The 26676-nt window shown below is 44.2% G+C and overlaps 2 protein-coding genes across 6 annotated transcripts in view; one reads left to right on the top strand and one right to left on the bottom strand.

The window, feature by feature from the left end:
* LOC123767758 (choline-phosphate cytidylyltransferase B) overlaps positions 1-26676 on the top strand; it is a 664019-nt gene that overhangs the window by 342885 nt on the left and 294458 nt on the right. The gene's annotated exons all lie outside the window — the stretch shown is intronic.
* The window catches only part of wwk (white walker), a 273471-nt gene that overhangs the window by 41545 nt on the left and 205250 nt on the right, over positions 1-26676 (bottom strand). For all 5 annotated transcript variants that reach the window (XM_069310671.1, XM_069310668.1, XM_069310669.1 and 2 more), the window contains one exon: positions 1050-1152. In XM_069310671.1, the coding sequence (XP_069166772.1) occupies positions 1050-1152 (103 nt within the window). The remainder of the gene's footprint in view (positions 1-1049; positions 1153-26676) is intronic.

Raw genomic sequence — 26676 nt, 5'->3', positions numbered from 1 at the left:
GGCCAGGTCTGTGTATGACACCCACCTGGAAGATGCCCAGCTGTGTGTGTGACACCCACCTGGAAGATGCCCAGCTCTGTGTATGTGACACCCACCTGGAAGATGCCCAGCTCTGTGTGTGACACCCACCTGGAAGATGCCCAGCTCTGTGTGTGTGACACCCACCTGGAAGATGCCCAGCTCTGTGTGTGACACCCACCTGGAAGATGCCCAGCTGTGTGTGTGGCACCCACCTGGAAGATGCCCAGCTCTGTGTGTGTGACACCCACCTGGAAGATGCCCTGCTCTGTGTGTGACACCCACCTGGAAGATGCCCAGCTCTGTGTGTGTGACACCCACCTGGAAGATGCCCAGCTGTGTGTGTGTGACACCCACCTGGAAGATGCCCTGCTCTGTGTGTGTGACACCCACCTGGAAGATGCCCAGCTGTGTGTGTGTGACACCCACCTGGAAGATGCCCTGCTCTGTGTGTGTGACACCCACCTGGAAGATGCCCAGCTCTGTGTGTGTGACACCCACCTGGAAGATGCCCAGCTCTGTGTGTGTGACACCCACCTGGAAGATGCCCAGCTCTGTGTGTGTGACACCCACCTGGAAGATGCCCTGCTCTGTGTGTGTGACACCCACCTGGAAGATGCCCAGCTGTGTGTGTGGCACCCACCTGGAAGATGCCCTGCTCTGTGTGTGACACCCACCTGGAAGATGCCCAGCTCTGTGTGTGTGACACCCACCTGGAAGATGCCCAGCTCTGTGTGTGTGACACCCACCTGGCAGATGCCCAGCTCTGTGTGTGACACCCACCTGGAAGATGCCCAGCTCTGTGTGTGACACCCACCTGGAAGATGCCCAGCTCTGTGTGTGACACCCACCTGGAAGATGCCCAGCTCTGTGTGTGACACCCACCTGGAAGATGCCCAGCTGTGTGTGTGACACCCACCTGGAAGATGCCCAGCTCTGTGTGTGTGACACCCACCTGGAAGATGCCCAGCTCTGTGTGTGTGTGACACCCACCTGGAAGATGCCCAGCTCTGTGTGTGTGTGACACCCACCTGGAAGATGCCCAGCTCTGTGTGTGACAGTTCCCTCAGGCCGCCGCCATATTCAGTCTTCATCCTTTTCACCAGTCGCATTTCTTCTCCTCCTTTGATCAACCTGTGGATAATATCAGCTTGGTCAATATGTGGACAATACCAGCTTGGTCAATGTGTGGACAATACCAGCTTGGTCAACATGTGGACAATATCAGCTTGGTCAACATGTGGGACAATATCAGCTTGGTCAACATGTGGACAATACCAGCTTGGTCAACATGTGGACAATACCAGCTTGGTCAACATGTGGACAATACCAGCTTGGTCAACATGTGGACAATACCAGCTTGGTCAACATGTGGACAATACCAGCTTGGTCAACATGTGGACAATACCAGCTTGGTCAACATGTGGACAATACCAGCTTGGTCAACATGTGGACAATACCAGCTTGGTCAACATGTGGACAATACCAGCTTGGTCAACGTGTGGACAATACCAGCTTGGTCAATGTGTGGGACAATACCAGCTTGGTCAATGTGTGGGACAATACCAGCTTGGTCAACATGTGGACAATACCAGCTTGGTCAATGTGTGGGACAATACCAGCTTGGTCAATGTGTGGGACAATACCAGCTTGGTCAACATGTGGACAATACCAGCTTGGTCAACATGTGGGACAATATCAGCTTGGTCAACATGTGAGACAATACCAGCTTGGTCAATGTGTGGGACAATACCAGCTTGGTCAACATGTGGACAATACCAGCTTGGTCAACATGTGGGACAATATCAGCTTGGTCAACATGTGGACAATACCAGCTTGGTCAACATGTGGGACAATACCAGCTTGGTCAACATGTGGGACAATACCAGCTTGGTCAACATGTGGACAATACCAGCTTGGTCAACATGTGGACAATACCAGCTTGGTCAACATGTGGGACAATACCAGCTTGGTCAACATGTGGACAATACCAGCTTGGTCAACATGTGGGACAATACCAGCTTGGTCAACATGTGGACAATACCAGCTTGGTCAACATGTGGGACAATACCAGCTTGGTCAACATGTGGGACAATATCAGCTTGGTCAACATGTGGGACAATTCACGTGAACAACCTGTGGATAATCCCACCAAGATCAGCTATTAACAACATAAAATATAGGATCTTGCCCTTTCAATCTCCCCATTATCCCTTAGACGTCCCTCCCCCTTATTCTGCCTATCCCCTTGCATCCTTTCATACATTTTCATTTCCTTTAGTTCCCCCTCTTCTATCCAATTTCTGATGTCTATTGTCCCTCTACTAATCCCGTCCTCTCCCCTGTGTGGGATGTTAGAGACTGTAATGAGATGGAGGGATGATCTAGTTGGCACCTGATGAGCTTCACTCTCTTCCACGCCACACACCAGCCTCGTCTGCACTCCCTCGCATGATTGGTCCATTTGCTGCCTTCTCATTGGTCCACGTGCTGCCTTCTCATTGGTCCACGTGCTGCCTTCTCATTGATCCACGTGCTGCCTTCTCATTGGTCCGCGTGCTGCCTTCTCGTTAGTCCGCGTGCTGCCTTCTCATTGATCCACGTGCTGCCTTCTCATTGGTCCGCGTGCTGCCTTCTCGTTAGTCCGCGTGCTGCCTTCTCATTGGTCCACGTTATGCCTTCTCATTGGTCCACGATGCTGCCTTCTCATTGGTCCACGTGCTGCCGTCTCATTGGTCCACGTGCTGCCTTCTCATTGGTCCACGTGCTGCCGTCTCATTGGTCCACGTGCTGCCTTCTCATTGGTCCACGTGCTGCCTTCTCATTGGTCCGCGTGCTGCCTTCTCATTGGTCCGCGTGCTGCCTTCTCATTGGTCCACGTGCTGCCTTCTCATTGGTCCACGTGCTGCCTTCTCATTGGTCCGCGTGCTGCCTTCTCATTGGTCCACGTGCTGCCTTCTCATTGGTCCACATAATGCGGGAGGTGGCGGGGGGGGGGGAAAGGTCTGGTCTCTATCTCATCTCAGAATCATGTATTGTAGGTCTTGGTTTCCATAGTGATGATCCAAGCTCTCTGGGCCACCAGATGTTATGGTTGGCGCGTCTTATCTTGCAGTAATCTTTCATGCATTGAGTCTTATAACATTACGATAGTGTTCCACCCCCCCCCCCTGGTGGCTTGGTGTTCTAGCTTGGTGCTTTGTGGTGGTGTTCAGGAGTTGTAGCGCTCCTCGATTGATATTGAGGCGGCCGCTGTTTTCCTGTTCTTCATAGTGCATTTGTTTTGCACTGCTTGCATTTGTTGCATGTTAAGTGTTCTTTAAAGCATGTAGTGGTGGTGGGAGGGACTCTGGGGAAGTTTGGAGGAGGAAGGCTCCCCCGAGGGAAGGGGGGGTGGGGGAGCTAGGTACCCCAGGGAGGGGGGGTGGGGGAGCTACGGACCCCAGGGAGGGGGAAGTGGGGCAGCTAGGGACCCCAGGGAGAGGGGGGTGGGGGAGCTAGGGACCCCAGGGAAAGGGGAGTGGGGCAGCTAGGGACCCCAGGGAGAGGGGGGGTGGGGGAGCTATGGACCCCTGGGAGGGGGGAGGGGGAGCTAGGGACCCCAGGGAGGGGGGTGAGGGAAAAAAGGACCCTAAGGAGGGGGGTGGGGGAGCTAGGGACCCCAGGGAAAGGGGTGGAGGAGCTAGGGACCCGAGGGAAGGCGCTCAGTTGTAGGGGGAGGGGCCAAGGAACGCATCACTTCCCCTTAATGGCCAATTTCCTCCGGCAAGAGGAATTTTTGTATCCAGGTTTCCGCGCTGGACGTCCCAATTAATTATACATCTGAACTCATTTGGCGTGATAATGAACGAACCAATAATTGCATAACCTCGCTGAGAACATCTAAACGGCTCCACCAGGCGTTCTTTGCCACAGAACGTCTCCACCAGGCGTTCTTTGCCACAGAACGTCTCCACCAGGCGTTCTTTCCCACAGAACGTCTCCACCAGGCGTTCTTTGCCACAGAACGGCTCCACCAGGCGTTCTTTCCCACAGAACGTCTCCACCAGGCGTTCTTTCCCACAGAACGCCTCCACCAGGCATTCTTTCCCACAGAACGCCTCCACCAGGCGTTCTTTCCCACAGAACGCCTCCACCAGGCGTTCTTTCCCACAGAACGCCTCCACCAGGCATTCTTTCCCACAGAACGCCTCCACCAGGCGTTCTTTCCCACAGAACGCCTCCACCAGGCGTTCTTTCCCACAGAACAGTAGTAGGGAGTAAGAGCCACAGGTAACTTTTTTTTTTGGGGAGAGGACCCCTGTGGACTGTAAGAGCCACAGGTAACTTTTTTTTCTGGCCAGAGGACCCCTGTGGACTGTAAGATCCACAGGTAACTTTTTTTTTTTTTCTGGAAATTCATGTGTAGCATGTCGGGGTTTTCAGGTAAATTTTGTCAGTCACAGATTTTAGAAGTAAGGATTTCTTATGAGAAAAATAATTTCCGAGACATAGAAGTTTGTTAAGGCCTTATGGGACAAATTCAAGTAACGTATGTAGCACTTTAGGGCTTCCAGGAGAACTCTACGGACATATTTTACATGTTTTCAACTTACAAAATCGTCTATGTAAGCCTTAGTTATTCATGTAAATTTAGAAAATCACCTGTGTAAGTCATGGTTTTCAAGTCTCGTACATCACACCCCCCTCCCTCCCCCCCTACCTCGCAATCTGTCGCGTCACCTTTATTTACTTTGCGCCCAGCCAGCCAGTCGGCTCTTAATCTTATCTTATCTTATCCGTAATATCTCTACCATCCCTCCTCTCTCTCTCCTCCTCCTATTTCCTTACAACTATTTTCAGAGTTTCAAATAATCATAGAAGTTTATTTATATGTTTATGACCGAATTTGTAAAAGGACCATTTTCAGAGAATATTGTCTTAGATGTTTTGTTAAGGAAAACAGGCAACTTATCCATAACATTTAGTTTTATATCCATTTACGGCTATTTCATCTGTAAAGACCAAATTGAACAGAGCCCAGTTTTAAGCTCATATTTCATCAGAGTCCAGTTTATACCGAAAATTCGCCAGAGTCTACTTTGAGAGCAATATTCGTCAGAGACAGTTTTAGCTCATATTTCATCAGAGACCATTTTATACCTAAAAATGAACAGAGTCCACTTTGTGAGCAAATTAGTCAGAGACAGTATTTAGCTCATATTTCATCAGAGTCCAATTATCAACAGAAATTCGCCAGAGTCTACTTTGAGAGCAAATTTCATCAGTGTCCTGTAATCTGTGAAAATTTGACAGAGTCCAGTTCTTGATCGAAATTCATCAGAGTCCAGTTTTCTAGCAAAATTCGCCAGAGTCTACTTTGTGCCAAAATATTCAGAGTCCAGTTCATGATCAAAATTAATCAGAGTCTAATTAAAAGACCCAAATTTGGCAGAGACCACATTTTCGCTACTAGCAGTCCAATCCCCCTGAAATTTTAAACAGTCATATTTCAGACGTAGTAAATAAGATCAAGTCAGTTACAGAGCTCCAGCTCTTGTCCCCCTGTATTTGCATATTTTCTCTATATTCAGCTGTGTTCTTCACTTTTTGTCCGTTTTTTCTGTGTTCATTCCATGTTCTATAAATGTTCACAGCAAGCTCAGTTCAAATTTTTTCTGCCATTTTTCCCCGTATGTTCACTATGTTCTTTGTCATATTTTCATGTGCATCATATGTTCTCTGTATAACTTTTTATACTCAATATTCATGTTCTCAATGTTCATTCCATGTTCTACAAATGTTCACAGTCCCATTCAGTTCATATTTTCACAAGTATCTCCATTTTTTCTATAATCTTTCTCTTAGTCTCATTACTTTCTCTACAAATTCTAGTCATATTTTCTATGTACATCATATGTTCTCTGTATAACTTTTATACTCAATATTCATGCTAACTTCCATATGTTGTGTTCTTTGTCAATATTCATGTTCCTCTACAAGTTCATATTCCCAGCATGTTCACTGTATTCATCAACTTTTCTTACATATGTTCTTTGCCATGTTCCCCATATGTTCTCTGGGTTTTTCCCCTTACATGTTATTTAACGTTCCTTAACTAAAAAAATCTTTCGCCAATCAACTAAAACATAGTCACTTTCGTCATTTCTCAACTAAACTTATTATCAAGTCAACAAAAAATTGTCAAAGGATTCTTTCCAACACTGTTCATAACTAAACTTATTATCCAGTCAACTAAAAATAGTCAGAAATAGCCTCGTTCAACACTGCTCTTAACTAAAACAACCTTTCTCTTAGCTAAAAATTGTCAAAGGAAACTTCTTTCAGCACTTTCTTAACAGGCGCTATGTTTCATCAAGAAAAAATTGTCAAAGGAAACTTTCCAAAACTGTTCATAACTAAACTTATTCCCTAGTCATCAGAAAATAACCGTGTTCTTCATGTTTCATTGTCATTTCATAACTAAAATTATCTGCCAATCATCAGAAAAAGTCATGTTCATCATGTTTTGGCTTTTGCTCAACTAAAAGTATTCATCGGTCAACTAAAAATAGTTACTTCATCGTGTTTCCTTGTCATTTCTTAACTGAAATATCACTTCTCTCATCTGAAATAGTCAGGATTAATCTCATTCAACACCGTTCTTAACTAAAACAGTCTTTCGCTTAGCTAAAAATTGTCAAAGGAATCTTTCAGCACTGTTCATAACTAACTTTATCCATCGTCAAGTAAGAAAATATAGTCAAAGATATCTATCATCGTCGTTCTTAACTGCCCTTTATACTTTGTGGAGCACTAAAAATAGTCAAATGTAACTTTTTCAACACTTTCGTAACTAAAATTATATGTCGCTAAGTAAGAAAAATAGTCAAATGTAACTTTTTCAGCACTTTCGTAACTAAAATTATATATCGCTAAGTAAGAAAAATAGTCAAAGGTGCTCTCCGTTACACCAAAGTTACTCTTCGAGAAATCAAAGACACTCTTCAATACATCAAGGACTTACTCAAAGACACCAAAGTTACACTCAAAGACATCCTTCGAGACATCAAAGACATCCTTAAGACTTCAATGGGACTCTTCCATTCATCAAAGACATTCTCTAAGCCCTCAAAGTTATTCTCAGAACAATCAAAAGTTATTCCAAGGCAACAAAAGTTATTCTCAGAACAATCAAAAGTTATTCCAAGACAGCAAAAGTCATTCTCAGAGCTATCAAAATTATTCTCGGAGTCATCAAAGGTATTCTCTAACTCACTTTTGTTCATCAAAGTTAATCTTAGAGTTATCAAATGTAATCTCTAACTCACTTTTGTTCATCAAAGTTGATCTCAGAGTTAACAAAGGTAATCTCTAACTCACTCTCGTTCATCAAAGTTGTTTCAAAGACATCAAAGTTAATCTCAGAGTTATCCAAAGATATTCTCATGTCCACAAAGTTAATCCAAGAGACGTCAAAGTTATTCTCAGACATCTTCGTTCATAAAAGTTATTCTCAGAGACATCTAAAGTTATTCTTTAAGACAACAAAGTCTTTCTCAGAGTCATCAAAGTTTTTCTCAGTCACCTTTGTTATTCAAAGAAGCCTTCTGAGACATCCTCGTTCAACAAAAACTGTCCTCAGAGCCATCAAAAAGTTAAATACAGTCGTCAAAGTTATTCTCTAAGTATCTTTTCGTTCATCAGAGAAGCTTTCTAAGACATCTTTGTTCATCCAAGTTGTTCTCTAAGACATCAATCTTGTTCTCTAAGACATCAAAGATGTTCTCTAAATCATAAAAGTTAATCTCTAAGTTACCTTCGTTCGTCAGAGAAACTTTCCAAAACATCTTTGTTCATCAAACTTGTTTTCAAAGTCATCAAAAGTTAATCTAAGACATCTTTTTTCATCAAAGTTATTTTCAGAGACATCTAAAGTTATTATGTAAGACATAAAAGTTATTCTCAGAGTCATCAAATGTTATTCTCGAAGTCATCAAAGATATTTTCAGAGACATCTAAAGTTAATTTCTATGTTATAAAAGTTATTCTCAGAGACATCTAAAGTTAATCTTGGCCATCAAAGTTGTTCTCTAAACATCAATGTTGTTCTCCAAGACATCAAAGATGTTCTCAAAATCATAAAAGTTATTCCCAGAGCTATCAAAGTTATTCTCAAAGTCATCAAAGTTATTCAAAGAGCTAACAAAAGTTATTCTCTAAGTAACCTTTCGTTCATCAGAGAAGCTTTCTAAGACATCTTCGTTCATCAATGTTGTTCTCTAAGACACCTTCATTCATCAAAGAAACTCTCCTTCTTCCATCATGTTATTCTTTAAGACATCTTCAGTCATAAAATTTTCTCTCCAAAATGTAACTAGTTCAGCTTTTCATACCAAGCCTGCACTTGTTAAAATATATTTTCGCAGTCACTTTACCCTAAAACTGTTCTCTGAACTATCCTAACTTAACTTACCTTACCTTACCTATCTTACCTAACTTTACCTATCTTACCTAACTTAACCTGCATAACCTAACTTTACCTATCCTAACCTAACTTACCTTACCTTACCTAACTTTACCTATCTTACCTAACTTACCTAACTTTACCTATCCTATCCTAACATAACTTACCTTACCTACCTTTCCTAACTTAACCTGCTTAACCTATCTTACCTAACTTTACCTATATTACCTTACCATACCTTACCTATCTTACTGACTTTACCTATCTTACCTAACTTAACCTGCATAACCTAACTTTACCTATGTTACCTTACCTACCTTTCCTAACTTAACCTGCTTAACCTATCTTACCTAACTTTACCTATATTACCTTACCATACCTTACCTATCTTACTGACTTTACCTATCTTACCTAACTTAACCTGCATAACCTAACTTTACCTATGTTACCTTACCTACCTTACCTAACCTAACCTAACCTAACTTTACCTATGTTACCTTACCTTACCTACCTTTCCTAACTTAACCTGCTTAACCTATCTTACCTAACTTTACCTATGTTACTTTACCTACCTTTCCTAACTTAACCTGCTTAACCTATCTTACCTATCTTACCTATCTTACCTATCTTACCTAACTTTACCTATCTTACCTAACTTTACCTATGTTACCTTACCTTACCTACCTTTCCTAACTTTACCTATCTTACCTAACTTACCTACATTACCTAACTTAACTTAACCTGCATAACCTAACTTAACCTAACTTACCTTACCTTACCTAACTTATATAACTTATCTTACCTATCCTAACGTAACCTAACTTGCTTTACCTAACTTAATCTTACATTCCCAAACTGATGTATCCTAACTTATCTAGTCAAACCAGACATGATCTAACTTAAGTATTCCTTCTTGTCTTTGTGTTTCGTCAATCATTGTCTCATATTCATTTACTCATTTCATTAGTTAATTTCTCAAATGGTCACTTATGCATTTCAAGTGCTATTTTGTTAGAGATTGGATATTTAAGCATTTCAAAGAATTATAATTTCTCAAATGGACGTTTTGCATTTCAATTGCTATTTGTTAGAGATTGGATATTTAAGCATTTCAAAGAATTTTTGTTATATATGGGCATTTACTCATTTCAAGGGATAATTTCTCAAATGGACGTTTTTGCATTTCAAGTGTTATTTGTTTAAGATTGGGTATTTAACCATTTCAAAGGATTTTTGTTATATATGGGAACTTACTCGTTTCAAGGGCTAATTTCTCAAATGGTCATTTTTGCAGATCAAGGGTTATTTGTTAAAGTTCATCAAGTTGCCCATAAGTTGTATTTATTATGTTTGTTATCGTATGTTCTTATTCCCCAACCCCTTAACCTAACCTCTTGTAATCTTAGTGTATTATGTTTGTTATCATATGTTCTTATTCCCCAACCCTTTAACCTAACCTTTCAAATGTAGTTTATTGTGTTTTTGACATATTTGTTGAATATATTATCCTTTTCCTAACCTTTCAGATGTAGTTTTGTTTCTCCTTTTTGTATATTTTTACCCAAACCATCCTTCCTTCTTTACTTTGTTTTCACATATAAGTTCATTCTTTATCATAGTAATAATAAAAATTACAATAGTAAAGAATCAGATCTACTAAGACTTGAAATTGAGAAACAAGAGCTCAAGGGAGTGAGAGCATGAAAGAAGAGCAAGGAGTAAGAGAGAGGGGGCGGAAGAGAATGGGACCAAAGAAGAGAGAATGAGAGAGAGAGTGTGGGCATGGGGGAACTAAGACTTGAATTTGAGAAAAAAGAAAAACTAAGTGAATGAGAGTGAGGGTGTGAGAATGGGAGCATTAAGACTTGAATTTGAGAAACAAGAGAGCATTTGAGCAAATGAGGGAGAGAGAGGGGGAGGAAGAGAGAGAATAAGGGAGAGAGATAGAAAAGGAGGGTTAGAAGGAGTAGGAGAATCAAAGTAAAAGAAGGAAAGAAGGTTAAGTGGGATGGTGGGTTTGGGTAAAAATATACAAAAAGGAGAAACAAAACTACATCTGAAAGGTTAGGAAAAGGATAATATATTCAACAAATATGTCAAAAACACAATAAACTACATTTGAAAGGTTAGGTTAAAGGGTTGGGGAATAAGAACATATGATAACAAACATAATACACTAAGATTACAAGAGGTTAGGTTAAGGGGTTGGGGAATAAGAACATACGATAACAAACATAATAAATACAACTTATGGGCAACTTGATGAACTTTAACAAATAACCCTTGATCTGCAAAAATGACCATTTGAGAAATTAGCCCTTGAAACGAGTAAGTTCCCATATATAACAAAAATCCTTTGAAATGGTTAAATACCCAATCTTAAACAAATAACACTTGAAATGCAAAAACGTCCATTTGAGAAATTATCCCTTGAAATGAGTAAATGCCCATATATAACAAAAATTCTTTGAAATGCTTAAATATCCAATCTCTAACAAATAGCACTTGAAATGCAAAACGTCCATTTGAGAAATTATAATTCTTTGAAATGCTTAAATATCCAATCTCTAACAAAATAGCACTTGAAATGCATAAGTGACCATTTGAGAAATTAACTAATGAAATGAGTAAATGAATATGAGACAATGATTGACGAAACACAAAGACAAGAAGGAATACTTAAGTTAGATCATGTCTGGTTTGACTAGATAAGTTAGGATACATCAGTTTGGGAATGTAAGATTAAGTTAGGTAAAGCAAGTTAGGTTACGTTAGGATAGGTAAGATAAGTTATATAAGTTAGGTAAGGTAAGGTAAGTTAGGTTAAGTTAGGTTATGCAGGTTAAGTTAAGTTAGGTAATGTAGGTAAGTTAGGTAAGATAGGTAAAGTTAGGAAAGGTAGGTAAGGTAAGGTAACATAGGTAAAGTTAGGTAAGATAGGTAAAGTTAGGTAAGATAGGTAAGATAGGTAAGATAGGTAAGATAGGTTAAGCAGGTTAAGTTAGGAAAGGTAGGTAAAGTAACATAGGTAAAGTTAGGTAAGATAGGTTAAGCAGGTTAAGTTAGGAAAGGTAGGTAAGGTAAGGTAACATAGGTAAAGTTAGGTTAGGTTAGGTTAGGTAAGGTAGGTAAGGTAACATAGGTAAAGTTAGGTTATGCAGGTTAAGTTAGGTAAGATAGGTAAAGTCAGTAAGATAGGTAAGGTATGGTAAGGTAATATAGGTAAAGTTAGGTAAGATAGGTTAAGCAGGTTAAGTTAGGAAAGGTAGGTAAGGTAACATAGGTAAAGTTAGGTTATGCAGGTTAAGTTAGGTAAGATAGGTAAAGTCAGTAAGATAGGTAAGGTATGGTAAGGTAATATAGGTAAAGTTAGGTAAGATAGGTTAAGCAGGTTAAGTTAGGAAAGGTAGGTAAGGTAAGTTATGTTAGGATAGGATAGGTAAAGTTAGGTAAGTTAGGTAAGATAGGTAAAGTTAGGTAAGGTAAGGTAAGTTAGGTTAGGATAGGTAAAGTTAGGTTATGCAGGTTAAGTTAGGTAAGATAGGTAAAGTTAGGTAAGATAGGTAAGGTAAGGTAAGTTAAGTTAGGATAGTTCAGAGAACAGTTTTAGGGTAAAGTGACTGCGAAAATATATTTTAACAAGTGCAGGCTTGGTATGAAAAGCTGAACTAGTTACATTTTGGAGAGAAAATTTTATGACTGAAGATGTCTTAAAGAATAACATGATGGAAGAAGGAGAGTTTCTTTGATGAATGAAGGTGTCTTAGAGAACAACATTGATGAACGAAGATGTCTTAGAAAGCTTCTCTGATGAACGAAAGGTTACTTAGAGAATAACTTTTGTTAGCTCTTTGAATAACTTTGATGACTTTGAGAATAACTTTGATAGCTCTGGGAATAACTTTTATGATTTTGAGAACATCTTTGATGTCTTGGAGAACAACATTGATGTTTAGAGAACAACTTTGATGGCCAAGATTAACTTTAGATGTCTCTGAGAATAACTTTTATAACATAGAAATTAACTTTAGATGTCTCTGAAAATATCTTTGATGACTTCGAGAATAACATTTGATGACTCTGAGAATAACTTTTATGTCTTACATAATAACTTTAGATGTCTCTGAAAATAACTTTGATGAAAAAAGATGTCTTAGATTAACTTTTGATGACTTTGAAAACAAGTTTGATGAACAAAGATGTTTTGGAAAGTTTCTCTGACGAACGAAGGTAACTTAGAGATTAACTTTTATGATTTAGAGAACATCTTTGATGTCTTAGAGAACAAGATTGATGTCTTAGAGAACAACTTGGATGAACAAAGATGTCTTAGAAAGCTTCTCTGATGAACGAAAAGATACTTAGAGAATAACTTTGACGACTGTATTTAACTTTTTGATGGCTCTGAGGACAGTTTTTGTTGAACGAGGATGTCTCAGAAGGCTTCTTTGAATAACAAAGGTGACTGAGAAAAACTTTGATGACTCTGAGAAAGACTTTGTTGTCTTAAAGAATAACTTTAGATGTCTCTGAGAATAACTTTTATGAACGAAGATGTCTGAGAATAACTTTGACGTCTCTTGGATTAACTTTGTGGACATGAGAATATCTTTGGATAACTCTGAGATTAACTTTGATGTCTTTGAAACAACTTTGATGAACGAGAGTGAGTTAGAGATTACCTTTGTTAACTCTGAGATCAACTTTGATGAACAAAAGTGAGTTAGAGATTACATTTGATAACTCTAAGATTAACTTTGATGAACAAAAGTGAGTTAGAGAATACCTTTGATGACTCCGAGAATAATTTTGATAGCTCTGAGAATGACTTTTGCTGTCTTGGAATAACTTTTGATTGTTCTGAGAATAACTTTTGTTGCCTTGGAATAACTTTTGATTGTTCTGAGAATAACTTTGAGGGCTTAGAGAATGTCTTTGATGAATGGAAGAGTCCCATTGAAGTCTTAAGGATGTCTTTGATGTCTCGAAGGATGTCTTTGAGTGTAACTTTGGTGTCTTTGAGTAAGTCCTTGATGTATTGAAGAGTGTCTTTGATTTCTCGAAGAGTAACTTTGGTGTAACGGAGAGCACCTTTGACTATTTTTCTTACTTAGCGATATATAATTTTAGTTACGAAAGTGCTGAAAAAGTTACATTTGACTATTTTTCTTACTTAGCGACATATAATTTTAGTTACGAAAGTGTTGAAAAAGTTACATTTGACTATTTTTAGTGCTCCACAAAGTATAAAGGGCAGTTAAGAACGACGATGATAGATATCTTTGACTATATTTTCTTACTTGACGATGGATAAAGTTAGTTATGAACAGTGCTGAAAGATTCCTTTGACAATTTTTAGCTAAGCGAAAGACTGTTTTAGTTAAGAACGGTGTTGAATGAGATTAATCCTGACTATTTCAGATGAGAGAAGTGATATTTCAGTTAAGAAATGACAAGGAAACACGATGAAGTAACTATTTTTAGTTGACCGATGAATACTTTTAGTTGAGCAAAAGCCAAAACATGATGAACATGACTTTTTCTGATGATTGGCAGATAATTTTAGTTATGAAATGACAATGAAACATGAAGAACACGGTTATTTTCTGATGACTAGGGAATAAGTTTAGTTATGAACAGTTTTGGAAAGTTTCCTTTGACAATTTTTTCCTGATGAAACATAGCGCCTGTTAAGAAAGTGCTGAAAGAAGTTTCCTTTGACAATTTTTAGCTAAGAGAAAGGTTGTTTTAGTTAAGAGCAGTGTTGAACGAGGCTATTTCTGACTATTTTTAGTTGACTGGATAATAAGTTTAGTTATGAACAGTGTTGGAAAGAATCCTTTGACAATTTTTTGTTGACTTGATAATAAGTTTAGTTGAGAAATGACGAAAGTGACTATGTTTTAGTTGATTGGCGAAAGATTTTTTTAGTTAAGGAACGTTAAATAACATGTAAGGGGAAAAACCCAGAGAACATATGGGGAACATGGCAAAGAACATATGTAAGAAAAGTTGATGAATACAGTGAACATGCTGGGAATATGAACTTGTAGAGGAACATGAATATTGACAAAGAACACAACATATGGAAGTTAGCATGAATATTGAGTATAAAAGTTATACAGAGAACATATGATGTACATAGAAAATATGACTAGAATTTGTAGAGAAAGTAATGAGACTAAGAGAAAGATTATAGAAAAAATGGAGATACTTGTGAAAATATGAACTGAATGGGACTGTGAACATTTGTAGAACATGGAATGAACATTGAGAACATGAATATTGAGTATAAAAAGTTATACAGAGAACATATGATGCACATGAAAATATGACAAAGAACATAGTGAACATACGGGGAAAAATGGCAGAAAAAATTTGAACTGAGCTTGCTGTGAACATTTATAGAACATGGAATGAACACAGAAAACACGGACAAAAAGTGAAGAACACAGCTGAATATAGAGAAAATATGCAAATACAGGGGGACAAGAGCTGGAGCTCTGTAACTGACTTGATCTTATTTACTACGTCTGAAATATGACTGTTTAAAATTTCAGGGGGATTGGACTGCTAGTAGCGAAAATGTGGTCTCTGCCAAATTTGGGTCTTTTAATTAGACTCTCATTAATTTTGATCATGAACTGGACTCTGAATATTTTGGCACAAAGTAGACTCTGGCGAATTTTGCTAGAAAACTGGACTCTGATGAATTTCGATCAAGAACTGGACTCTGTCAAATTTTCACAGATTACAGGACACTGATGAAATTTGCTCTCAAAGTAGACTCTGGCGAATTTCTGTTGATAATTGGACTCTGATGAAATATGAGCTAAGTACTGTCTCTGACTAATTTGCTCACAAAGTGGACTCTGTTCATTTTTAGGTATAAAATGGTCTCTGATGAAATATGAGCTAAAACTGTCTCTGACGAATAATGCTCTCAAAGTAGACTCTGGCGAATTTGAGCATAAACTGGACTCTGATGAAATATGAGCTAAATACTGACTCTGACTAATTTGCTCACAAAGTGGACTCTGTTCATTTTTAGGTATAAAATGGTCTCTGATGAAATATGAGCTAAAACTGTCTCTGACGAATATTGCTCTCAAAGTAGACTCTGGCGAATTTTCGGTATAAACTGGACTCTGATGAAATATGAGCTTAAAACTGGGCTCTGTTCAATTTGGTCTTTACAGATGAAATAGCCGTAAATGGATATAAAACTAAATGTTATGGATAAGTTGCCTGTTTTCCTTAACAAAACATCTAAGACAATATTCTCTGAAAATGGTCCTTTTACAAATTCGGTCATAAACATATAAATAAACTTCTATGATTATTTGAAACTCTGAAAATAGTTGTAAGGAAATAGGAGGAGGAGAGAGAGAGGAGGGATGGTAGAGATATTACGGATAAGATAAGATAAGATTAAGAGCCGACTGGCTGGCTGGGCGCAAAGTAAATAAAGGTGACGCGACAGATTGCGAGGTAGGGGGGGAGGGAGGGGGGTGTGATGTACGAGACTTGAAAACCATGACTTACACAGGTGATTTTCTAAATTTACATGAATAACTAAGGCTTACATAGACGATTTTGTAAGTTGAAAACATGTAAAATATGTCCGTAGAGTTCTCCTGGAAGCCCTAAAGTGCTACATACGTTACTTGAATTTGTCCCATAAGGCCTTAACAAACTTCTATGTCTCCGAAATTATTTTTCTCATAAGAAATCCTTACTTCTAAAATCTGTGACTGACAAAATTTACCTGAAAACCCCGACATGCTACACATGAATTTCCAGAAAAAAAAAAAAAGTTACCTGTGGATCTTACAGTCCACAGGGGTCCTCTGGCCAGAAAAAAAAAGTTACCTGTGGCTCTTACAGTCCACAGGGGTCCTCTCCCCCAAAAAAAAAGTTACCTGTGGCTCTTACTCCCTACTACTCAGAACGCCTCAACCAGGCGTTCTTTCCCACAGAACGCCTCCACCAGGCGTTCTTTCCCACAGAACGTCTCCACCAGGCGTTCTTTCCCATGAAACGCCCCCAAACAGACGTTCCTCCCCGCGGAACGCCCCCAAACAGACGTTCCTCCCCACGGAACGCCCCCAAACAGACGTTCCTCCCCACGGAACGCCCCCAAACAGACGTTCCTCCCCAGGGAACGCCCCCCCCCAAAACAGACGTTCCTCCCCACGGAACGCCCCCAAACAGACGTTCCTCCCCACGGAACGCCCCCAAACAGACGTTCCTCCCCCACGGAACGTCCCCAAACAGACGTTCCTCCCCCACGGTACGCCCCCAAACAGAGGTTCCTCCCCCACGGTACGCCCCCAAACAGAGGTTCATCCCCACGGAACGCCCCCAAACAGACGTTCCTCCCCGCGGAACGCCCCCAAACAGACGTTCCTCCCCACGGAACGCCCCCAAACAGACGTTCCTCCCCACGGAACGCCCCCAAACAGACGTTCCTTCCCACGAAACGCCCCCAAACAGACGTTCCTCCCCACGGAACGCCCCCAAACAGACGTTCCTCCCCGCGGAACGCCCCCAAACAGACGTTCCTCCCCGCGGAACGCCCCCAAACAGACGTTCCTCCCCACGGAACGCCCCCAAACAGACGTTCCTCCCCACGGAACGCCCCCAAACAGACGTTCCTCCCCACGGAACGCCCCCAAACAGACGTTCCTCCCCACGGAACGCCCCCAAACAGACGTTCCTCCCCACGGAACGCCCCCAAACAGACGTTCCTCCCCACGGAACGCCCCCAAACAGACGTTCCTCCCCCACGGAACGCCCCCAAACAGACGTTCCTCCCCCACGGAACGCCCCCAAACAGACGTTCCTCCCCCACGGAACGCCCCCAAACAGACGTTCCTTCCCACGGAACGCCCCCAAACAGACGTTCCTTCCCACGGAACGCCCCCAAACAGACGTTCCTCCCCGCGGAACGCCCCCAAACAGACGTTCCTCCCCGCGGAACGCCCCCAAACAGACGTTCCTCCCCACGGAACGCCCCCAAACAGACGTTCCTCCCCACGGAACGCCCCCAAACAGACGTTCCTCCCCACGGAACGCCCCCAAACAGACGTTCCTCCCCACGGAACGCCCCCAAACAGACGTTCCTCCCCACGGAACGCCCCCAAACAGACGTTCCTCCCCACGGAACGCCCCCAAACAGACGTTCCTCTCCACGGAACGCCCCCAAACAGACGTTCCTCCCCACGGAACGCCCCCAAACAGACGTTCCTCCCCACGGAACGCCCCCAAACAGACGTTCCTCCCCACGGAACGCCCCCTAACAGACGTTCCTCCCCACGGAACGCCCCCAAACAGACGTTCCTCCCCACGGAACGCCCCCAAACAGACGTTCCTCCCCACGGAACGCCCCCAAACAGACGCTCCTCCCATCGGGATTCTGTTGTTATTTGTATCGTGTCCAAACAAGGAATATTTTTAGTAAATCAAATTTTACGGTAATCGGGGATCAGTTCGACCCCCTGCAAAAAATATGATGACAAAAATGCATTCCAACTTTTGTGAAAACTGTAACAATTCAAATGGAAAAAAATGTCATACTATTGTTTGGATAGAAAAAGGCCCAGAAAACTGTGGGTCGAGGAGGGCATACATGGTTTATACAGGTAAATGTGAAATATATTGTAATTTCTTCAAATGGCCTTTATGTAAAGTGCATTTTAATCCTGTTTTCTGTGAAATTTATTATTAAATTTCAGGGGGACACTAAACAAAAATTCAATTTTTTGACACGTTAGACAATGAGATCGGGTTGTTTGGGTGGTCTGACAGCAGCCATGCAGAGAGTACCGTCACTCAAGTATACAGACTTTACTTCACCTCATAACTCTGTTCCACCAGCAGTTGAAAACTTAATTATTTCTCATGCCTCATCCCTTGGAAACACAAACCGAAACTGTCTCTATTTTCCGCTTGTTACAACTTGTAATAAAGTTGTTACATCTTGGCTTAACGTGTTTATGACGCATTAGAACGTTGTTACAACTTGCTATATTGGTTGTTATAACTGGTTAGGAAGTGTTAAAACTTGTTCGAACGTTGTACCAACGTCATAGTTTCGGTGTGTGTTTAGCGGGTCAGTACTAAGTACCACCCCCCTTGAAGACAGAACACGAAACAATGGGTATAAATTGGATAAGTTTAGATTTAGGAAAGACTTGGGTAAATACTGGTTCAGTAACAGGGTTGTTGATTTGTGGAACCAATTGCCGCGTAACGTGGTGGAGGTGGGGTCCCTCGATTGTTTCAAGCGCGGGTTGGACAAGTATATGAGTGGGATTGGGTGGTTATAGAATAGGAGCTGCCTCGTATGGGCCAATAGGCCTTCTGCAGTTACCTTTGTTCTTATGTTGTTATGTTCTTATGTTGTTATGTTGTTATGTTCTTATGTTCTTATGTTCTTATGTTCTTATGTTCTTATGTTTTTATGTTGTTATGTTCCCCCTGGCACAGCGATGGTTTGTGTACAGAACTTCTCAATTGAAAATTTATTCACGGGGTCGTGTAGTGCACTAATTAACGGAATTGGCTCACAACAGAAAGGAGGTTAGTTTGATTCCTGAGCAGGGCACGTTTTCGTTCACCTGATGCCTCTGTTAATCTTGCAGTAAATAGGTACCTGGAAGTTAGACAGCTGTTGTGGGTTGCGTCCTAGCGAAGGACATTCGTTGGTCTAGAGTCTATAGACTCTAGACCAACGAATTACTACTCAAGAGTCTATAGACTCTAGAGTAGTAATTCTTAACCTGTTCCCCTAAGATGAGCCACGTATGATCCCATCATACGGTCGCCGGTCGGCCGAGCGGACAGCACGCTGGACTTGTGATCCTGTGGTCCTGGGTTCGATCCCAGGCGCCGGCGAGAAACAATGGGCAGAGTTTCTTTCACCCTATGCCCCTGTTACCTAGCAGTAAAATAGGTACCTGGGTGTTAGTCAGCTGTCACGGGCTGCTTCCTGGGGGTGGAGGCCTGGTCGAGGACCGGGCCGCGGGGACACTAAAGCCCCGAAATCATCTGAAGATAAGCTCAAGATCATCCTCGCCTCTAAGCCCGTAGCATGTATCGCTTCTTTACACATTGGATTCCACTTGAGAGTTGTCTGTCTAATATATTCAACTTGGACGTCATTCGTTTAGTTTAACCTGAAGTCAAATTTGTTGGGTGGTTTCCTCGCTTGAAGCTTCTGCATGGGAAGGAGGCGTTTAATGTCGGGGTCCAGGCGTCCGTCTGTACGTGCAGGCGTCCGTGTGTACGTGTAGGGGTCCGTGTGTACGTGTAGGGGTCCGTGTGTACGTGTAGGGGTCCGTGTGTACGTGCAGGCGTCCTTGAGTACGTGCACACGGCAATGCGTACGTGCAAGCATTTTTGTAAAGATACTCACTAAATGGATTGAAGGAAGGACACCTCACAAGGAGGACGGCCAAGGTCTGCTTCACTAGAGCAGTCTCAAGAACAATGAATACGGAACTTGGGACCCTTCAAAGATGGGTCTTAAGCCGCACATTATTCAACATCCTGATGAACGCCATTGCAAATATTGATTTTTCCGGAAGGAACACAACAAGTGGGGTATGTAGATGATGTCCTAATACAAGCTCCCACCTTGGAAAAAATTAAACAGTCCATTGAATTCCTTGGAAGGAAATGTGTTGAACTCTGTTTCACTCTCTCCACAAATAAGACAAAAGCATACTCACATCACAAGCGGGGAGAAAATTAAGAACTACTAATTAAATGTGAAACTATTGAGTGGGTTGACCTCTCAAAGCTCCGTTCCTCCCCACGGAACGCCCCCAAACAGACGTTCCTCCCCACGGAGGAGGAACGTCGGTACCTTGGCGCATTTATGCTCTAACAAGGGGAAGAGGAGGTCAACCAACTCATAGGAACATGCAAAAGTCGACTCACTGAAAGCAGTGTCCTGGAATAGGCACGGGGGCCTCTATATCTGTGCGTAAAATGATGTCCACAGCCTATGTGCGCTCCGTCATAGACTATGCCGCACCAGTCTTGTGCACCTACTCCCAAAGCGATATAAAGAGATTTGAAAGCATGAAGCCATGGCAATCTTTCTTGGAGTCCCAAGAACTGCCAAGACATCTAATCTACGAAAGGGGAAGGGGGAAAGGAACTATTAGGGGGAAAGCGCCAAGCCACCACGACTATATAGAACTGGGAAGGGATCAGGATAGGGACTCGGGATGGGACGGGATGGGGGGAGAGGGAGGAATAGCGCCCAACCATTTGGACGGTCGGGGATTGAACGCCGACCTGCATGAAGTGAGACCGTCGCTCTACTGTCCACCACAAGTGGTTGGAAAATGTACGAGAGGAGTTGTCCCTCCCCAGTGTTAAAAGCAGAATGAAGGAACTGAATGCTAAGCTTGCAGTTACGATAACCAAAGATTCACATTACAATGATATTACCAAGAAAAAAACTTTACCTGTTTCCTCCTTTAAGTAGCATATAACAAAGCAAAAAGTGGCATCACAGAGCAGTCTGCTACCTGGAAGAACTTCACTTACTTGAGCAAGCCCGTGAGCTGCTGCCTGTAGAGAGGTTACCTCCCTGGGAGGATGACTCGTGCAGGATTATTATAAACGAACAAATCCACCACGATATCACAAGAAATGAGGCGTAAGTATCTTGAGTAAATGAGGAGAAGCCGGGGAGGAGAGAAGCCGAAAATTAATCAGATCAAATCTACACCGATGGTTCATCCAGTCCTAATAATGGCAGGGCTGGTGCAGCATACACTGTAATTAGGAATAATGCCTTCAAAACGGAAATGAAGAAAAAGCGCGTATTAAGAACTATGCCTCTTCAACGCAAGCGGAGCTAACTGCCATTGTTATGGCGTTAAGATTCCTCAAAAGAAACACTAATGGCGCAGTGATCTACACTGATTCAAAAGCAGCGCTACAAAGCTTTAGTAAAATCGGGCAGAAAATCCTACGATAGTCGCTGAGATCAAGAGAGCTGTGAGAGTACTAACCAATCAGGGAAGAGTCGTCAAGTTCCTGTGGATCCCCTCCCATGTTGGAATATGTGGGAATGAACTAGCAGATGTGCTGGCTGCTGAAGGCGCTGAAGGAGACCATATTGAATACTTCATACCCAAGACCCTTCTACAAATTAGAGGTATTGTCAGGCAACATCACCGTGACAAGGTAACTGGAAAGGAGGATAGAAGCACAAACCAGTGAATCTGTACGATGGTACAACATGGTTGCAGCTGGCAATCCCAATCATTATGGCCGAAGAGGAGGAGGACGCGGGAGAGAATCAGTAATAGCGAGAATCCGTCTTGGATACAAATATCTATGGAAATTTGAGATGGAAACAACAGCTGAGCAGCGTAGCTGCAAAATGAGTGACGGACACCGCCTTGATGGTGAACATTTAAGAGACAATAGAAATATATGTAGCACAACCACCACATTGAGCTAGGAAAATAATATTTGTCAAGTATAGATACTTGTCTTCAAAGATTCCCAGAGTTTGCACCCGCAAGATACTGCAAATTTTAGGCGTTGACAAATGTTGATCTTCTTGTTTGAGGAGCTGTTCACTTGAGACAGTTAAGCAAGTCCCAGCTGTGTCTGGGTACAAGTGACAGGATGAACAACTCAGTGGGTTTTCTTCCTATTGGGGAGTGTTGTACATGCTGCTATGGCGGTGTGTCCACTCACAGGATGAGTGGCGCTGCCCAATACTGTCACTATGGCGGTGTGTCCACTCACAAGATGAGTGGCGCTGCCCAATACTGTCACTATGGCGGTGTGTCCACTCACAGGATGAGTGGCGCTGCCCAATACTGTCACTATGGCGGTGTGTCCACTCACAGGATGAGTGGCGCTGCCCAATACTGTCACTATGGCGGTGTGTCCACTCACAGGATGAGTGGCGCTGCCCAATACTGTCACTATGGCGGTGTGTCCACTCACTGGATGAGTGGCGCTGCCCAATACTGTCACTATGGCGGTGTGTCCACTCACAAGATGAGTGGCGCTGCCCAATACTGTCACTATGGCGGTGTGTCCACTCACAAGATGAGTGGCGCTGCCCAATACTGTCACTATGGCGGTGTGTCCACTCACAAGATGAGTGGCGCTGCCCAATACTGTCACTATGGCGGTGTGTCCACTCACAAGATGAGTGGCGCTGCCCAATACTGTCACTATGGCGGTGTGTCCACTCACAGGATGAGTGGCGCTGCCCAATACTGTCACTATGGCGGTGTGTCCACTCACAGGATGAGTGGCGCTGCCCAATACTGTCACTATGGCTGTGTGTTCACTCACAGGATGAGTGGCGCTGCCCAATACTGTCACTATGGCGGTGTGTCCACTCACAGGATGAGTGGCGCTGCCCAATACTGTCACTATGGCGGTGTGTCCACTCACAGGATGAGTGGCGCTGCCCAATACTGTCACTATGGCTGTGTGTTCACTCACAGGATGAGTGGCGCTGCCCAATACTGTCACTATGGCTGTGTGTTCACTCACAGGATGAGTGGCGCTGCCCAATACTGTCACTATGGCTGTGTGTTCACTCACAGGATGAGTGGCGCTGCCCAATACTGTCACTATGGCTGTGTGTCCACTCACAGGATGAGTGGCGCTGCCCAATACTGTCACTATGGCGGTGTGTCCACTCACAGGATGAGTGGCGCTGCCCAATACTGTCACTATGGCTGTGTGTTCACTCACAGGATGAGTGGCGCTGCCCAATACTGTCACTATGGCTGTGTGTCCACTCACAGGATGAGTGGCGCTGCCCAATACTGTCACTATGGCTGTGTGTTCACTCACAGGATGAGTGGCGCTGCCCAATACTGTCACTATGGCTGTGTGTCCACTCACAGGATGAGTGACGCTGCCCAATACTGTCACTATGGCGGTGTGTCCACTCACAGGATGAGTGGCGCTGCCCAATACTGTCACTATGGTGGTGTGTCCACTCACAGGATGAGTGGCGCTACCCAATACTGTCACTATGGCTGTGTGTCCACTCACAGGATGAGTGACGCTGCCCAATACTGTCACTATGGCGGTGTGTCCACTCACAGGATGAGTGACGCTGCCCAATACTGTCACTATGGCGGTGTGTCCACTCACAGGATGAGTGGCGCTGCCCAATACTGTCACTATGGCGGTGTGTCCACTCACAGGATGAGTGGCGCTGCCCAATACTGTCACTATGGCGGTGTGTCCACTCACAGGATGAGTGGCGCTGCCCAATACTGTCACTATGGCGGTGTGTCCACTCACAGGATGAGTGGCGCTGCCCAATACTGTCACTATGGCGGTGTGTCCACTCACAAGATGAGTGGCGCTGCCCAATACTGTCACTATGGCGGTGTGTCCACTCACAGGTTGAGTGGCGCTGCCCAATACTGTCACTATGGTGGTGTGTCCACCCACAGGATGAGTGGCGCTGCCCAATACTGTCACTATGGCGGTGTGTCCACTCACAGGATGAGTGGCGCTGCCCAATACTGTCACTATGGCGGTGTGTCCACTCACAGGATGAGTGGCGCTGCCCAATACTGTCACTATGGCGGTGTGTCCACTCACTGGATGAGTGGCGCTGCCCAATACTGTCACTATGGCGGTGTGTCCACTCACAGGATGAGTGACGCTGCCCAATACTGTCACTATGGCGGTGTGTCCACTCACAGGATGAGTGGCGCTGCCCAATACTGTCACTATGGCGGTGTGTCCACTCACAGGATGAGTGGCGCTGCCCAATACTGTCACTATGGCGGTGTGTCCACTCACAGGATGAGTGGCGCTGCCCAATACTGTCACTATGGCGGTGTGTCCACTCACAGGATGAGTGGCGCTGCCCAATACTGTCACTATGGCGGTGTGTCCACTCACAGGATGAGTGGCGCTGCCCAATACTGTCACTATGGCGGTGTGTCCACTCACAGGATGAGTGGCGCTGCCCAATACTGTCACTATGGCGGTGTGTCCACTCACAGGATGAGTGGCGCTGCCCAATACTGTCACTATGGCGGTGTGTCCACTCACAGGATGAGTGGCGCTGCCCAATACTGTCACTATGGCGGTGTGTCCACTCACAGGATGAGTGGCGCTGCCCAATACTGTCACTATGGCGGTGTGTCCACTCACAAGATGAGTGGCGCTGCCCAATACTGTCACTATGGCGGTGTGTCCACTCACAGGATGAGTGGCGCTGCCCAATACTGTCACTATGGCGGTGTGTCCACTCACAAGATGAGTGGCGCTGCCCAATACTGTCACTATGGCGGTGTGTCCACTCACAGGATGAGTGGCGCTGCCCAATACTGTCACTATGGTGGTGTGTCCACTCACAGGATGAGTGGCGCTGCCCAATACTGTCACTATGGCGGTGTGTCCACTCACAGGATGAGTGACGCTGCCCAATACTGTCACTATGGCGGTGTGTCCACTCACAGGATGAGTGGCGCTGCCCAATACTGTCACTATGGCGGTGTGTCCACTCACAGGATGAGTGGCGCTGCCCAATACTGTCACTATGGCGGTGTGTCCACTCACAGGATGAGTGACGCTGCCCAATACTGTCACTATGGCGGTGTGTCCACTCACAGGATGAGTGGCGCTGCCCAATACTGTCACTATGGCGGTGTGTCCACTCACAGGATGAGTGGCGCTGCCCAATACTGTCACTATGGCGGTGTGTCCACTCACAGGATGAGTGGCGCTGCCCAATACTGTCACTATGGCGGTGTGTCCACTCACAGGATGAGTGGCGCTGCCCAATACTGTCACTATGGCGGTGTGTCCACTCACAGGATGAGTGGCGCTGCCCAATACTGTCACTATGGCGGTGTGTCCACTCACAGGATGAGTGGCGCTGCCCAATACTGTCACTATGGCGGTGTGTCCACTCACAGGATGAGTGGCGCTGCCCAATACTGTCACTATGGCGGTGTGTTCACTCACAGGATGAGTGGCGCTGCCCAATACTGTCACTATGGCGGTGTGTCCACTCACAGGATGAGTGGCGCTGCCCAATACTGTCACTATGGCGGTGTGTCCACTCACAGGATGAGTGGCGCTGCCCAATACTGTCACTATGGCGGTGTGTCCACTCACAGGATGAGTGGCGCTGCCCAATACTGTCACTATGGCGGTGTGTCCACTCACAGGATGAGTGGCGCTGCCCAATACTGTCACTATGGCGGTGTGTCCACTCACAGGATGAGTGGCGCTGCCCAATACTGTCACTATGGCGGTGTGTCCACTCACAGGATGAGTGGCGCTGCCCAATACTGTCACTATGGCGGTGTGTCCACTCACAGGATGAGTGGCGCTGCCCAATACTGTCACTATGGCGGTGTGTCCACTCACAGGATGAGTGGCGCTGCCCAATACTGTCACTATGGCGGTGTGTCCACTCACAGGATGAGTGGCGCTGCCCAATACTGTCACTATGGCGGTGTGTCCACTCACAGGATGAGTGGCGCTGCCCAATACTGTCACTATGGTGGTGTGTTCACTCACAGGATGAGTGGCGCTGCCCAATACTGTCACTATGGCGGTGTGTCCACTCACAGGATGAGTGGCGCTGCCCAATACTGTCACTATGGTGGTGTGTCCACTCACAGGATGAGTGGCGCTGCCCAATACTGTCACTATGGCGGTGTGTCCACTCACAGGATGAGTGGCGCTGCCCAATACTGTCACTATGGTGGTGTGTTCACTCACAGGATGAGTGGCGCTGCCCAATAAACTCGCCCCTCGGGGCAAAATTTAAAAAATTATAAAAATCTACGTTTTCTATGTATCGGACTCAATACATGGGGTTGCTTAGGTTGATACGTTTCTGGTATTGAGGGCGGGGTGAGGCCCGCTAGAGGGCGGGGTGAGGCCCGCTAGAGGGCGGGGTGAGGCCCGCTAGAGGGCGGGGTGAGGCCCGCTAGAGGGCGGGGTGAGGCCCGCTAGAGGGCGGGGTGAGGCCCGCTAGAGGGCGGGGTGAGGCCCGCTAGAGGGCGGGGTGAGGCAGAGTGAGGAACAACTGGACTGGTTTATCATGTAGGAAGATAACCAGGGTGAGGTTGAGCGTGTCCACAAGGCATGATATCACTGTGTTATCCAGTAAGTTAACCTGTGTGTAAGATACTGGCTATACCTGGCCTCTGATCAATACGTAACCCCAG

This window comes from Procambarus clarkii, chromosome 67, assembly GCF_040958095.1.
Source record: "Procambarus clarkii isolate CNS0578487 chromosome 67, FALCON_Pclarkii_2.0, whole genome shotgun sequence".
Taxonomy (NCBI): Eukaryota; Metazoa; Arthropoda; class Malacostraca; order Decapoda; family Cambaridae; genus Procambarus; species Procambarus clarkii.
The sequence above is the reverse complement of the archived record's forward strand: the minus strand, read 5'-3'. Positions and strand labels throughout refer to the sequence as shown.